Raw genomic sequence first — 12,868 nt, 5'->3', positions numbered from 1 at the left:
GGTAATGACACCACTGTTTAGGTTATACGTAATGCTCTTGCCCTTCAACAAAGATTTGGAGTGGGATACTTTATCCAAAACTGCTTTCATCATCACATAACTTCTATATTTAAATGTGTGCTGAATTAATAGAGAAATCCATTTTCCCCAAATTACAATACCTGGAACTGAATATATTTGAGAAGGTCAAATTTCTTGGCAAAAATTCTGAAGTATTCCAGAAGTTTAGAATTGTGTAGGAAGTTTGGAAAATCTTCAGGCATAGGAAAGTCACTGAAACAGGACATTTCTTTGCTGGTGTTGGTGATAACAGATTGATAGATACTTGCTCGGCCATCTTCCACATTTTCCTAAAGGGTCAAATAAAAAAATTAGCAATAACTTTGGAATTTACAAAGTTCCTACTCTTAAAAGAAAGGAGAGAAAAATCCTCTTCTTCCTCCATCTAATCCCAGAGTGATGCAATCCTTTTTCACTGTTGTAGCTTGACTAAGGTGTTTGGGTGATGAGGGGCAATATGTGAGTGCCACCATTCTGAGTGATGGGACTGTTGGTTGCCTACCAGTGTTGCTCACTGAGGATGCTAGTGACATTGGTGGGGGAGGGGATGGGGACAATTCTTTTGGCAAACTGCAGGATATTTAGTATGCCAGGTCTATATTTACTTAATGAAAGCCTTTGTGACAATCAGTCCTCCTCCTTTTTCTCTCTCTACTTCTTTAGGACTGATAAGAATTTCATTTAAAATGAATACTTTTAGGAGCAGGGAGGTCTTCTTTGTTTCTTTGTTTCTTTCTTTCTTTTTTTTTTGAAGAGGCAATGGGTATACCTCTTTTTTTATTTTTATTTTTATTTATTTGATAGAGTTAGTGAGAGAGAGAGACAGAGAGAAAGGTCTTCTTTCTGTTGGGTAACCCCCCAAATGGCCGTTACTGCCGGAGCTACGCTGATCCCAAGCCAGGAGCCGGGAGCTTTCTCCTGGTGTCCCACGTGGGAGCAGGGGCCCAAGCATTTGGGCCATCCTCCACTGCCCTCCCATGCCACAGCAGAGAGCTGGACTGGAAGAGGTGCAACCAGGACTAGAACCTGGCACCCATATGGGATGCCGGCACTGCAGGCGGAGGATTGGCCAAGTGAGCCATGGCACTGGCCCCAGGGAGGTCTCATATTTCAATTTGAATCTGTCTGCCTTTATGATTTTTACAAATTAGCTTTCTTCAAATGATAAAAGAGAACATCACTGAAAACAATTAAGTCTTAAGCTTGATTTCTTTTTCTTTCTGTTTTTAACAATATAATTAGTACTTTTTACTTAATGGGCATAAATGCCATCAAACACACAATTATTGTGAAAACATACAATCTTTCATCACACATGAATTGTCTTTATAAAGCTGAGTAACATTGTAACAGAAAATCATTTAAGTCAATATTGTATAGTGAAAATCATTTTTATCCTCTAAATGAGCAGCTGCATTGCCCAATTGTGAGAAAAATTGGCTCAGAACTTTCTGGCCATTTAATATACTAGAAACAGCTTGTTTTCTTTCTGCTTAGGAGAGAATATAGTTCACTAATTAGCCACAAATAAACAACTACATCCAGGCTCTTAGTTTTATCTATTGTGCACAACTCTTGCAGGGATTAAAATTTTCAAGGACATACAGATTCCACTGTCTTTTCAAAATAAGTGCTCATGTTACAGTCATTGTCATTATTATTTTTTAGAAAGATTTTATTTAATAAATATGTTTCATAGGTCCAGCTTTTGGATTATAATGGTTCTTCCTTTCATACCTGCCCTCCTACCCCCACTCCTGTCTTACCTCCTACTCCCTTTCCCATCCCATTCTTCATTAAGATTCATTTTTAATTATCTTTATATACAGAAGATCAACTCTATACTAAGTAAAGATTTCAACAGTTTGCACCCACACAGACACACAAAATATAAATTGCTGTTTGAAGACAAGTTTTACTGTTAATTCTCATAGTACAACATATTAAGGACAGAGATCCTACCTGGGGAGTAAGTGCACAATGACTCCTGTTGTTGATTTAACAATTGACACTCTTATTTATGACATCAGTAATCATCCAATGCTCTTGTCATGATCTGCCAAGGCTATGGAAGCCTTTTGAGTCCATAAACTCCATCAGTATTTTGACAAGGCCATAATCAAAGTGGAAGTTCTCTCCTCCCTTTAGAGAAAGGTACCTCCTTCTTTGATGGCCCCTTCTTTCCACCAAGATCTCACTCACAGAGACCTTTCATGTAGGTCATTTTTTGCCACAGTGTCATGGCTTTTTATGCCTGAAATGTTAAGCTTGATTTCGAATATTGGTGAGTGCACTTTGTAAAATCTGAAGCTGCAATGCTATTGTTAAGCTGATAATTTCTTCTACAAGTAGTTCTTTGCATTCTGTCCTTTATGTTAAATCATAAAACGGATCAAATGTGATTCAGCATCGCTGGGATCAATGTATTAACAAGGAGACTTTAGGAAAATTTGAATAATTATGCCCAAGAACTCCTCCATAGGTGCTTCTGAATAGGCAGAGACTAGGCATAATCTAGGTGATTAGTAGTTGCTACTGGGGCTCAGTGTTTCAATGTAAAGATGCAGAAAGCTTGTAGGAATCAATTGGAACAAATTACTTTGTTTTCCTTACATATTACCATAGTCTCTTCCACAGAGTAGCAAAATAAATAAATTAAATAAATATTCACCTCTAATCCAGTCACCAAAATAAATCAGTTGTGCTTGTTTTCTTCTAATCATTGTTCATAGAAAATAATTTCTTTCCTGCCAAATCTTTAGGTCAAGCCTCTATATTTTCGGTAACACTGAAAAAGGGTGTCAGAGCAGCAGGAGTCAGACATGAGTTTGAAGTCTTGTGTTTCTGATTGTGTGTGTCTAGATCAATCAGAAACCTTGCGTGTCAGTCCCCTTATCTCTAAGATACGGAGACACTGAGTGCTTAGTAACTGTTTCTTGTTATTGAGGAAAATATTGATTTCAGCAAAGAGCACCTTGTCCACCACAGAATGAAAAGGCGCCCCAGAGAGCTGTTTAGAATAATACCAAAGTAGCTGGTACGGGACATTTACCCTCCTATAGGGGTTTTCTGTACAAGAAGCTGTCCTTGATTTCAAAGAGCTAATGTGAACTTACGGTGATGTTATCTCTGTTATTTAAGAAACTTCCATATATATATGTGTGTGTGTGTGTGTGTGTATATATATATATATATATGTCTATATACATATACATACAGGAGCTCACTGTGTCCTAATTTCAGATGTTATCTGTGCCAATATTAAGATACCAGAGCTAAAATCATCTTTGCTCTCAGATCATTATCACTTAAGAGGAATATGTAGAATTCTTGTTAAAAATTCTCCCTTTGCTTTCCTTTCTCTTCATTCATTTATTCATTGACTTATTCATCATTCACTCTCTTATTCATTCTTACCTACCATAGGACTTACTCCAGAAGTAGTGTGTTTAACTTTCTTGCTTCAGAATCAAGACTCAGGAGATAACTTTTCTCAGTTCAAGTGGCTTATCAGATTAGGATATGCTCAATTTCTTGGTGATAAGAGGTTAGTGTGGTATTGTTAATTTTATGTACTAACATCCAAAAGGAGTTTGTACTATAATATGTGGAGGTTTGTCTCATATGTAGGAATACAATGATCATGACTCTGGATGAATAAATCCTTGTATTTTTACTTTCAACTACTAACTTCAAATTGCATAACACTAAAGTCAAGCTGATGTGTAACTTATTTCTGGATGTTTCAGCATGATTGAACACAATGTCCTTGGCAAGAGTGAATGTCTGAATTTTTCTATCCAAACAAGTTCTCCAGAAATTATTCATGAAGCAAAGAAATCTAATTTTCCTAAGATCAGATAACTTTGTGAGAAATACAGGGTCTGTCTAGGTTAATATTGTAATTCTACTGCCCTTAATGGCTTTATGATGGAAAAGTTGCATAAGTCAGTTTCCTCACTTCCCTGTGTAAAAAGGAGCTCCTTAATAACTCCAACATCAAATAGCTATTACAAGGCTTTAATGAGATTAGATAAAGTACTTAACACAATAAGCTACCTCAAAATACGTGCTTAGTGAATGTTTGCTTCTTTTCCTGTTACTAAAGGCCACTAGGGCTAAAATTACTAAACCAGACATAATTTGGAATCAGTTAAACTAAGATTGCTATATGGTAGCCAAAATCTTAGTTATTTTTCAAGACTCAATAAACTGGCTTTAACATGTGACAAGTTTTTCTTCCAGGTCAGCTTAGTAGGATTTTGAGAAATGAGAAGAATGGATTCTAATATCTGAGCCCCTAAAGTAATTTTGAAGCAGGGCAACAATCCTCTTTGGGATATTTACTTGTGTAGTAAAGAAGTAAGGACATATTTTTTTTTTTTCTGTTGATCAAGTGATAACCACGATTGTTGGGTTTACGGAAAGACAGTAGACAGAAGTTAAAAGAAAACTTTGTCTATCTATGCTTCTTCCCACATTTACTTAACTAAAATTGGTGTCTGTGTTTAGACACAACTGGACAAAATTGGCTTAGTTTTCCCATGGCTATTAAGGGAATTAATATTGACTTTATGTATTTAGCACTTGATATATGTAAATCTATATCAAATGCCTGATAAGTATTGATTTTATATACAATACTTGATATGGATATATAAATGTATATCAAGTGTTTATCCTGTCCTGGCCCTGAACTTAGAGTTAGGGATAAGATACAAACAATAAAAACATAGTTTCTATCTTCATGTAGCTTATTGATATATCAAATTAAAATGCATTTGAGCTTTGTGGTCAGGGAAAGAGAAGACAGAAAAAGAAACAGGGGCCAGTGTAGTGGTATAGCAGGTAAAGCTGCCATCTGTGATGCCAGCATCCCATTTGGGCTCCAGAACAGGTCTGGTTCTTCCATTTCTGATCCAGCTCCCTGCTAATAGCCTGAGAAGTCAGTGGAAGATGATCTAAGTACTTGGGTCCCCTGCCACCCAAGTAGGAGACCTGGAAGAAACTCCTGGCTGCAGGCTTTAGCCTGGCTCAGTGCTAGACATTTCAGTCACTTGAGGGGTGGGAATAAAAGAGTAGATGGAAGATCTCCTCTCTCTCTCTCTCACTCTCTCTCTCTCTCTCTCTCTCTGTGTGTGTGTCTTCCTCTCTCTCTGGAACTCTGACTTTCAAATAAATAAATAAATCTTGAAGAAGGCAGGGGCGGGGGACTCTGCTGTCAACTATGCTAAGGCCAGGGAGAAGCAGTTTTAAAACAGAAACATTTCACTCACATATTTAAAACAGATGCAACACCTAAAAATGCTATTGAAGAACCCATACATATAGTCTTATTTTCTGATGGATACAATTTGCTACAATTTACTAATGTAAATGGACATATGACAGAAGGTTTTCTTAATTTAGAATTTTCAGAATATCAGACAAACCAAGTTAGTTCAGACAGCATGGATTGTGAATTTATGACCTTTTGATCATGGGCCAGACAAGTTTATCTTTGACTTTCTGTACTTGATATTACCCAAAAGGCTGAGAAGCAATTGAGTTTCTGAAAGTAAAAATGTTATAAAAATTAAATTAAGCTTAAGGAAGTTTAGCAGGGTAATATTTAATCTACTTTGAGGAAAGAAGCAAAACAAAAATATATTCTTGTTACAAATGTGAATTAGAAAAACCTATAATTTATCCTTTTTCTTTATGAAGCTTCAGTTATTTTCATAGCTAGTTACTCTAAGCAGCTGGAAGTTATACAAATTGCATTTCTTTAGAAATAGTCTATCTTTTCATCTTTTTAGAGAGAGACCTTACCTCTGTCTGCTCTATTACTTGAAATGAATTTAACTGAAGCTCTTTGCTTCCCTATCCTACAATTATAGGCACAGTTGTGGTTGCTAATGTCAATCAGTGGACTAGTTACATTAGAAGAGTCCAGGGGAGCTTTGAAACCTATGACGTTTGATTTGCTCTGAGTAGGGCCAGCATGCCTGTACTGTAGAAGTGCTCCTCAGCTGATTCTGAGTCACAGTGAACTTTGGAAACCACAATCCTCACTACAGTATCACTGCACTCTGCGGTCTTTCTATTAGCCGGGTATCTCCCGAGATAACTGACCTTTATCCCTTATTTAATGCCCTGGTTCAGGCATTGCGCAGTTTGTTCACTTTCTTTGGGATAAAAAGTTTACTCATTGGCACAGGACACAATTGCCTGATCACTGGACACTGACTCTCCTCTCTACCTCATTTATCCCTCACCTACCTGCATCCTTCATTCTAGCTATTGCACGGGACTTTCTATTCTCTAAGTGCATCGGTTTCCTTGAGCTTCTGTACCTTTGAACATGCCATTAGCTCTGGCTCAAACATTGTTTTTTCCACTTACACTTACTGTCAAGACAAACCATAGCATCACACCTACAGGAAGCTCGCCCTATTCTCTGCTGAGTAAAGTCTGGACTACAATAACACTTACTGTTTCAGCCCTTACAAAATTGGACCCTGATAGGGATTTTCCTTTATATTATCTCCAGTGAGCTATGAGCCCTTTGGAAGAAAAGACTGTGCATTTTTAGCACTTGGTATCTGTACAGAGCATAGTAGGTACTCAGCTACTGTATTTATTGAAAGAACAAAAGAACAAGTAATGTTAACCAGATGTATTTTTCCATCACTACAAATAAGGCTTAATGAATCTAACATGGGCATTCAGTATGATGATGAAATAAACAAATGGCCTTGCTGATAGCATGTTATAAAATTTGTTTTGTTTTATATATGAAAACATTCTGCTGAGAGTATACTGTAAATTTTGTTCTGTTCTTTGCATGTAAGCATCTTAAAATATTATGGAAAATCCACAGTGGTGTATGTTAGACTGTTGGCAAAGAGACCCAAAGGACTTTGACCCTTTACATTTCCTTATCTGGAGAGTTACAGTGTTTAACATGTTAAATATGGTTCCATTAAATGGGAAGCAGGGTGCAAAAACCTGTTATAGTGGATCATGCTGTGATAGTTTCTTTGGATAAATGTATCCAAGAGGACTCTGCAGGGGAAACAAGGATAAGGCAGTTATCTTTTCTGGAAAGGAAATGACTCTTTGTTCCAAGCTAGTTCTGTATAATGTTATACTCCAAGTGAACAGGATGTACTGTTAGTAAGCACATGCCAACTAAAACAGTGAGAAACAGAAAAAATAGATAGAGTCCATGGTCAGGTCAGTGTGGAGATGGCACCTTATGGGAAGTCCTATTTAACATCCCAGGTAGCTGTCTCACATTTTTTATTCTCCTATGGTCTACATTTTTATCAATTACTTTCATGGAGACAACTACCAATGATAAGATTTGTGTGTACCTAAAGCAGAGAGACATGGCAAAGATGACAGGTGATTGAAAGTTTCAGAAAATTTTTCTTGACCAAGGATCAAACCAACTAAATACTATTTTTTTGACAGATAGAGTTAGACAGAGAGAGACAGAAAGGTCTTCCCTCTGTTGGTTCACCCCCCAAATGGCTGCTACGGCTGTCGCGCTGCGCCGATCCAAAGCCAGGAGCCAGGTGCTTCCTCCCAGTTTCTCATGCGGGTGCAGGGGCCCAAGCACCTGGGCCATCCTCCACTGCCTTCCTGGGCCACAGCAAAGAGCTGGACTGGAAGAGGAGCAACCGGGACTATAACTTGGCACCCATACGGGATGCCGGCGCTGCAGGCAGAGGATTAACCAAGTGAGCCACGGTGCCGGCCCCCTAATACTATTTAATATGTATGTACATAAATGAGTTCTTCAAAATAGGGTTAAAATTAGTTTCACTAAGATAGTATAATAGAGATTTTCAGCATCAGGGGCTCAAATTGAAAAGGCCTCAGGATTTTAGTTAATCCCAAACTCATCAGGAATGAAAAGTGTAATGTGAGAGGAAGCATAATGGTGAACCAGGTGTACTTAATCTCAATTTTGGGGCTGGCTCTGCGATGTATCACTTATCTTACTAGCAGCTTGTCCTTGTCCTTATCACTTTTAAGTTGACATTCCTAACAACAGATGTGTCAGATTAATGTGTGTGAAAATGGGATAATACATACTAAAATAATTGTACAAATGCTAGCTTCTATTTTGTTAACACTCAATAAGTGAATTCAACATAAATTGTTTCAGGAGTGGTATAGTATCCATGCCAAGTGCAGTGAAAGTCAGTGAGCAACTATCAACCCACTTGATTGTAAGTCTGTTGAGGGCAGGTTGATTCATTCTAGATTGTCTAGTGCAGTGTCTGATACCTCCTTGGTTCTGAAAAATGTATCTTAAGAAAAGCAAGTTGTTTGGAATTGGATCTTAAGATTCAATCTAGAGGGGCTGGCGCTATGGCGCAGTGGGTCAACGCCCTGGGCTGAAGTGCCGGCATCCCATATGGGCACCAGTTCTAGTCCTGACTGCTCCTCTTCTGATCCAGCTCTCTGCTGTGGCCTGAAATAGCAGTGGAAGATGGCCCAAGTCCTTGGGCCCCTGCACCCACGTGGGAGACCCAGAAGAAGGTCCTGGTCCTAGGTTTGGATTGGCACAGCTCCAGCTGTTGCAGCCACCTGGGGAGTGAACCAGCGAATGGAAGACCTCTGTCTCTGTCTCGACCTCTCTCTGTAACTCTGTCTTTCAAATAAATAAAATGAATCTTTAAAAAAAGATTCAATCTAGAGGAAGAAGAGCAAGATGAAACACTAGCTACAAACTGGCACACGAAGATTAATGAAAACAAGTTGGAATATATTCCTAGAAAATATTATATACATGCAAGTGCACATCTCACTAACCCATGCATGCACCTCCAAGAAACCCAGAAATGCAATGTGAATTGGTAACTTTCATGTAAACACAGGGTACATGGAACAATAAAGAATACAGAGAAGATTAATGGCTGAAGGAAAATCATGTTTTTCTCAGTATGATAAAGGGATGAAGTGTGAGGCTTCAGGAATCATCCAGACCTTCATTCCGCTTTTCTCTATTACTTACATTCCTCCAGGCAAGTCATTTGCCCCAAACTTCAGTCTCCTGTTCGTGTGTTAATGAGAATGGTCCTAAGACCTCCTTTCTGTGGATATTGTGAAGAAAAATGAAGCGTGCCCAGTGCTTCCCATTGCAGAGAAAAACAGGAATCAAACAAAACAAAACAAAACAAACAAAAACACTGAAATAATAGAATTATCCACCTTTCCCATATCCCGAAAATGTCACTAGAGGGTGCTGGAGAACCTTTGGGTAGAGTTCAGCACTGTCTGGAATGAGCATGGGACTAGGATTTTTAATTTGTTTTTTTATTCTACACCATTAAATGTATTACATGATCTCAGAAAGATGGGAAATTAAAGAATAATTAATTTAAAAACTTGATTCTGGATAGCAGAGTTGTTGAGGTGCATCTTCCTGGGGATAGGTGAGGGGGGTCCCAGCACACTGTTCAGTGCCTCCTCTTGATAGTCCAGTCTGTCATTCAACAAGACCTCCAGGTGGCCCCAGCCACAGCCTGTGGAACATTGCTGTTTATTGCATGTTTTACTCTGTAGGGAGATTCTTTTTTTTCTTGGGATGGAGAAAATTGCTTATATTTCTTTATTGGTTAGTTTTAATACAATGTTTTTACAGGTTCCAGAGAGCTGTTTACATAACTCATTAATATTCAATAAAGCAAATTCAGATTTTATTCTGACTTTTGTAAATCAGGAAGGCATCTCTAATTCTGAAATTTTAGACATTGAGAAAAGGAGAGCAGGAGAAATATTTTTGGACAGGAAGTGCTTTCCTGGAATTCATGAAATCTTACTGACAGACTACTCCTTTTTTGCTCGCAAATTAGTAACAATCAAACAGGGGGCATTTGGTTCCTAGTCATTAAATCCTTAATCAAGTAATGAAATAAAATGGTAAATTTATTATTAAACACAAATTTGTTGTAATTTCTACATTTCTTCCTTGGAGGGAAAATTCTACTCAGGAATAAAGAAACCCCAAGCAGAATCTGCATTTGAACCAAGGGTATACAGAAATAATCTATCTTTGGTTAAAAGAAGAATGACCACCAGATTGTATTACCCTTTCAGGCAAACATATAATGACACTAATGGCCAGTTGTTGGTATGAAATGAATATGATTCAAGCTGTTTTTCCAGTTTTCCTTTGTATAAAGCTTCTTGCCTTACATGAGGATCAACTTCCCCATCATCAACTCTGAGTGTGTTTGGATAGTTGAAGGAATAGATTTTTTTAATTTGATATTAGTGCAATGTCTGCCAAACCTGTATTACCATGGGATTCTTCTGAGACTTATATTAAAAACCATCCGAAGACTTTAAGTCTGGGCTGGTGCCCAGGATTCAGAATGTTAAAAATAAAACAAAAAAAACCTCCCAGGTGTGTCCTATGATCACAGGCATTTGAGAAACCTAATATTAAAAAAAAAAAAAACCTTTACACATATGGTTTAGTTGGAGCCGGTACAGCACATAGGCTGGACACCTTTGCCACCACCCTAGCCCGTCCTGAGAGCCTTTGGGGGGTCTTTGCTGATATAAATAAGGGTCTGCTTTCATTGCACTCAGCTCTTTCCTCCTTTCTGGAAGGTTCTCACATGTTTCAGTATCTCACTTAGATATGTCTGACAGAATCCTAAAGTCATTGCCCTTGAGTTCTGAGCTTAAACTTTCCTTTAACCTTTTTGGCAAGAATGTAAATTAGGGCATTGTTAAAAATTGGGGCTTAGTTGCTTGGGAGTCACTGGCCTGAGATTGAATGTGAGTTCCTCGGCTGCATGGACTTGGCTAACTCCTTTATCCTCCCTCATTTCTGCTTGCTCATCCATCAATTATGTACTTATTATTAATAGGTGATGTTTATTAAACTCTATTATAAATCAAACTTTTCAGTTCTTCACATGAGTTATTTCTCTTATTCTTTGAACAGTACTGTGAGATAAATACAATTTCCTGCTAATATCCTCATGTATTACTGAGTAAATTGAGACACAGAAACATAAAGAGTTTGCCTAAGATCTCACCAGTAAGATGTGGTAATTAATGCCTATTAAAAAATCATTGGAAGAAATGATTATAAATCATTTCTGGTTGCTTGTACATCTTTCTAATTTTTATCCAAATTCTGAAGAACAGCTAGAATTATTCATATTTGATTTGGCTAATTGAATTAATTGGATTATTAGGATACGCATAATGTATAGTCTTACAAAAGTGATCCTGAACTATCATCAGTGAATCTTAGAAAACAAACATGTTTTGTCAATGAAAACAAGCAGTAGATTTAAAGGGCACATTATCTGAAGAAGCATTTGACTCAGTGACTGAAATGGAAATGGTGTCTACAAAAGCATCCCTGTTTCTTCTATTAAAACATTTTAATATTAGTATATTTTCTAATTAGTGTATTATAGAGTGACAACAATATGGCTGCATGACAATTACTGGACACAAAGAGAGACCTTTTACATGCCTGAGTGGCCACCTGGATTGGGATAATGTTGGCCTGGGAGGAGCTAACGCCCTATGACTTTAGCTTCCAGAGGGCTACATAAATCAACTTGACCAAAGTGGTTTAAGAAATCCCTCAATAAGGCCCATCAGCAGCTGGACTTACCCTGAAATAGCAGCATAACTTATTCAAAAGACAAGAAAATCTCACTTACTTTGAACCTCCACAGCCCTCCAATATCTTCGGTCCTCTCAAAGCAAGTGGGCTCAAGTCCCTCATCCACACAGCACTTCAGAGAGATCAGGCCACTGACCCCCGCTCCAATCACTGCCACCTTCTTTGCCATCGTCTCTTGCCAAGGGTTTGACCAATCGATACTTCCTAACTGGGATAAAGGCAAGAGAATCCTCAGGTCGTGGTCAGGTAATGGGCGGCAATTTAATCAGCAGCAGTCATTGAATAAAACACCTCCTTAGTCACATCCCAGTCTCCTCCTCCGCGTAAGAGAAGCTGAACTGCCTGAAGGACTTTGCTGCAAACCTGTTTACAAAGCCATGTCTGTGTTTCACATTTAAAAGCAACTCATTTAATAAAGCCTGACTACTCTAACACAGCACTAAGGAAGGGAGCCAACTCTAGGGTGGCGTTCTTCAGGTTTTTCTTTTCCATCTTTGCCCCCAGCTATCATCTTACCTCTCCTGTTGGCTTTCAGCACTGTCCCTTCCGCAGGGTAGTGTTCTCGGTTGGTTGGTTGTGTGCTAGGAGGCAGCAGAAGCATTTGTAAGAGCTGGAGGAAGCTTCGAGAAGTGGGAGGAGCTTTTCACCCCTCCCTCATCCTTCTGCCAGCTGAGACACCAAGGACTTTGTTAGAATCTGGAAACTAAGCATGGGGCTCAGGTTTTGAGTTGAGGAGTGATGAAGGAATGTCTTTATCATAATGTTATATATATGTACATAGCCTACAGATGGTTCAAAAATCCTTCTTATAGTGGATGCAATAAATGCTCCTTAGTAAATTAATAAATATGGATAAGTATAGAGAAGTTGAAATACCCCTAATCTTACTCTCCAGAGATAATAAAAAAGACAATTAACATTTTGGTATGTCTTTCCACCTGCTTATATACACATACAGATAGACAAACAAAAATGAAATCACTCTGATTTCCAACTTGCTTTTTCACTTTCCAGTGTATTAAGAACTTTGTATCTATAGAAGCATTTTTTAAAAATTTTTTTTTGACAGGCAGAGTGGACAGTGAGAGAGAGAGAGACAGGGAGAAAGGTCTTACTTTGCCGTTGGTTCACCCTCCAATGGCTACTGCGGCCAGC

The 12,868-nt window shown here is 38.3% G+C and overlaps 1 protein-coding gene across 4 annotated transcripts in view; it reads right to left on the bottom strand.

Annotated features, from left to right (window-relative positions):
* Positions 1-12,335, bottom strand: part of FMO2 (flavin containing dimethylaniline monoxygenase 2) — a 34,771-nt gene extending 22,436 nt beyond the window's left edge. Inside the window, exons 1-3 of one of the 4 annotated variants that reach the window (XM_008263973.5) lie at positions 12,230-12,335; positions 11,751-11,917; positions 162-350 (exon numbers count right to left, since the gene is read on the bottom strand). In XM_008263973.5, coding sequence (XP_008262195.4) covers positions 162-350; positions 11,751-11,917; positions 12,230-12,314 — 441 coding nt within the window. In that variant the 5' untranslated portion in view covers positions 12,315-12,335. 4 annotated transcript variants of the gene reach the window in all.
* Between the last annotated feature and the right edge of the window lie 533 nt (positions 12,336-12,868).

The sequence above is a fragment of the Oryctolagus cuniculus genome, chromosome 7 (assembly GCF_051225735.1).
Source record: "Oryctolagus cuniculus isolate XC-2025 breed Fujian yellow rabbit chromosome 7, ASM5122573v1, whole genome shotgun sequence".
In the NCBI taxonomy this organism is placed as follows: domain Eukaryota; kingdom Metazoa; phylum Chordata; class Mammalia; order Lagomorpha; family Leporidae; genus Oryctolagus; species Oryctolagus cuniculus.
Note: the sequence above shows the minus strand (reverse complement) of the source record. Positions and strands in the feature narration are given on the sequence as shown.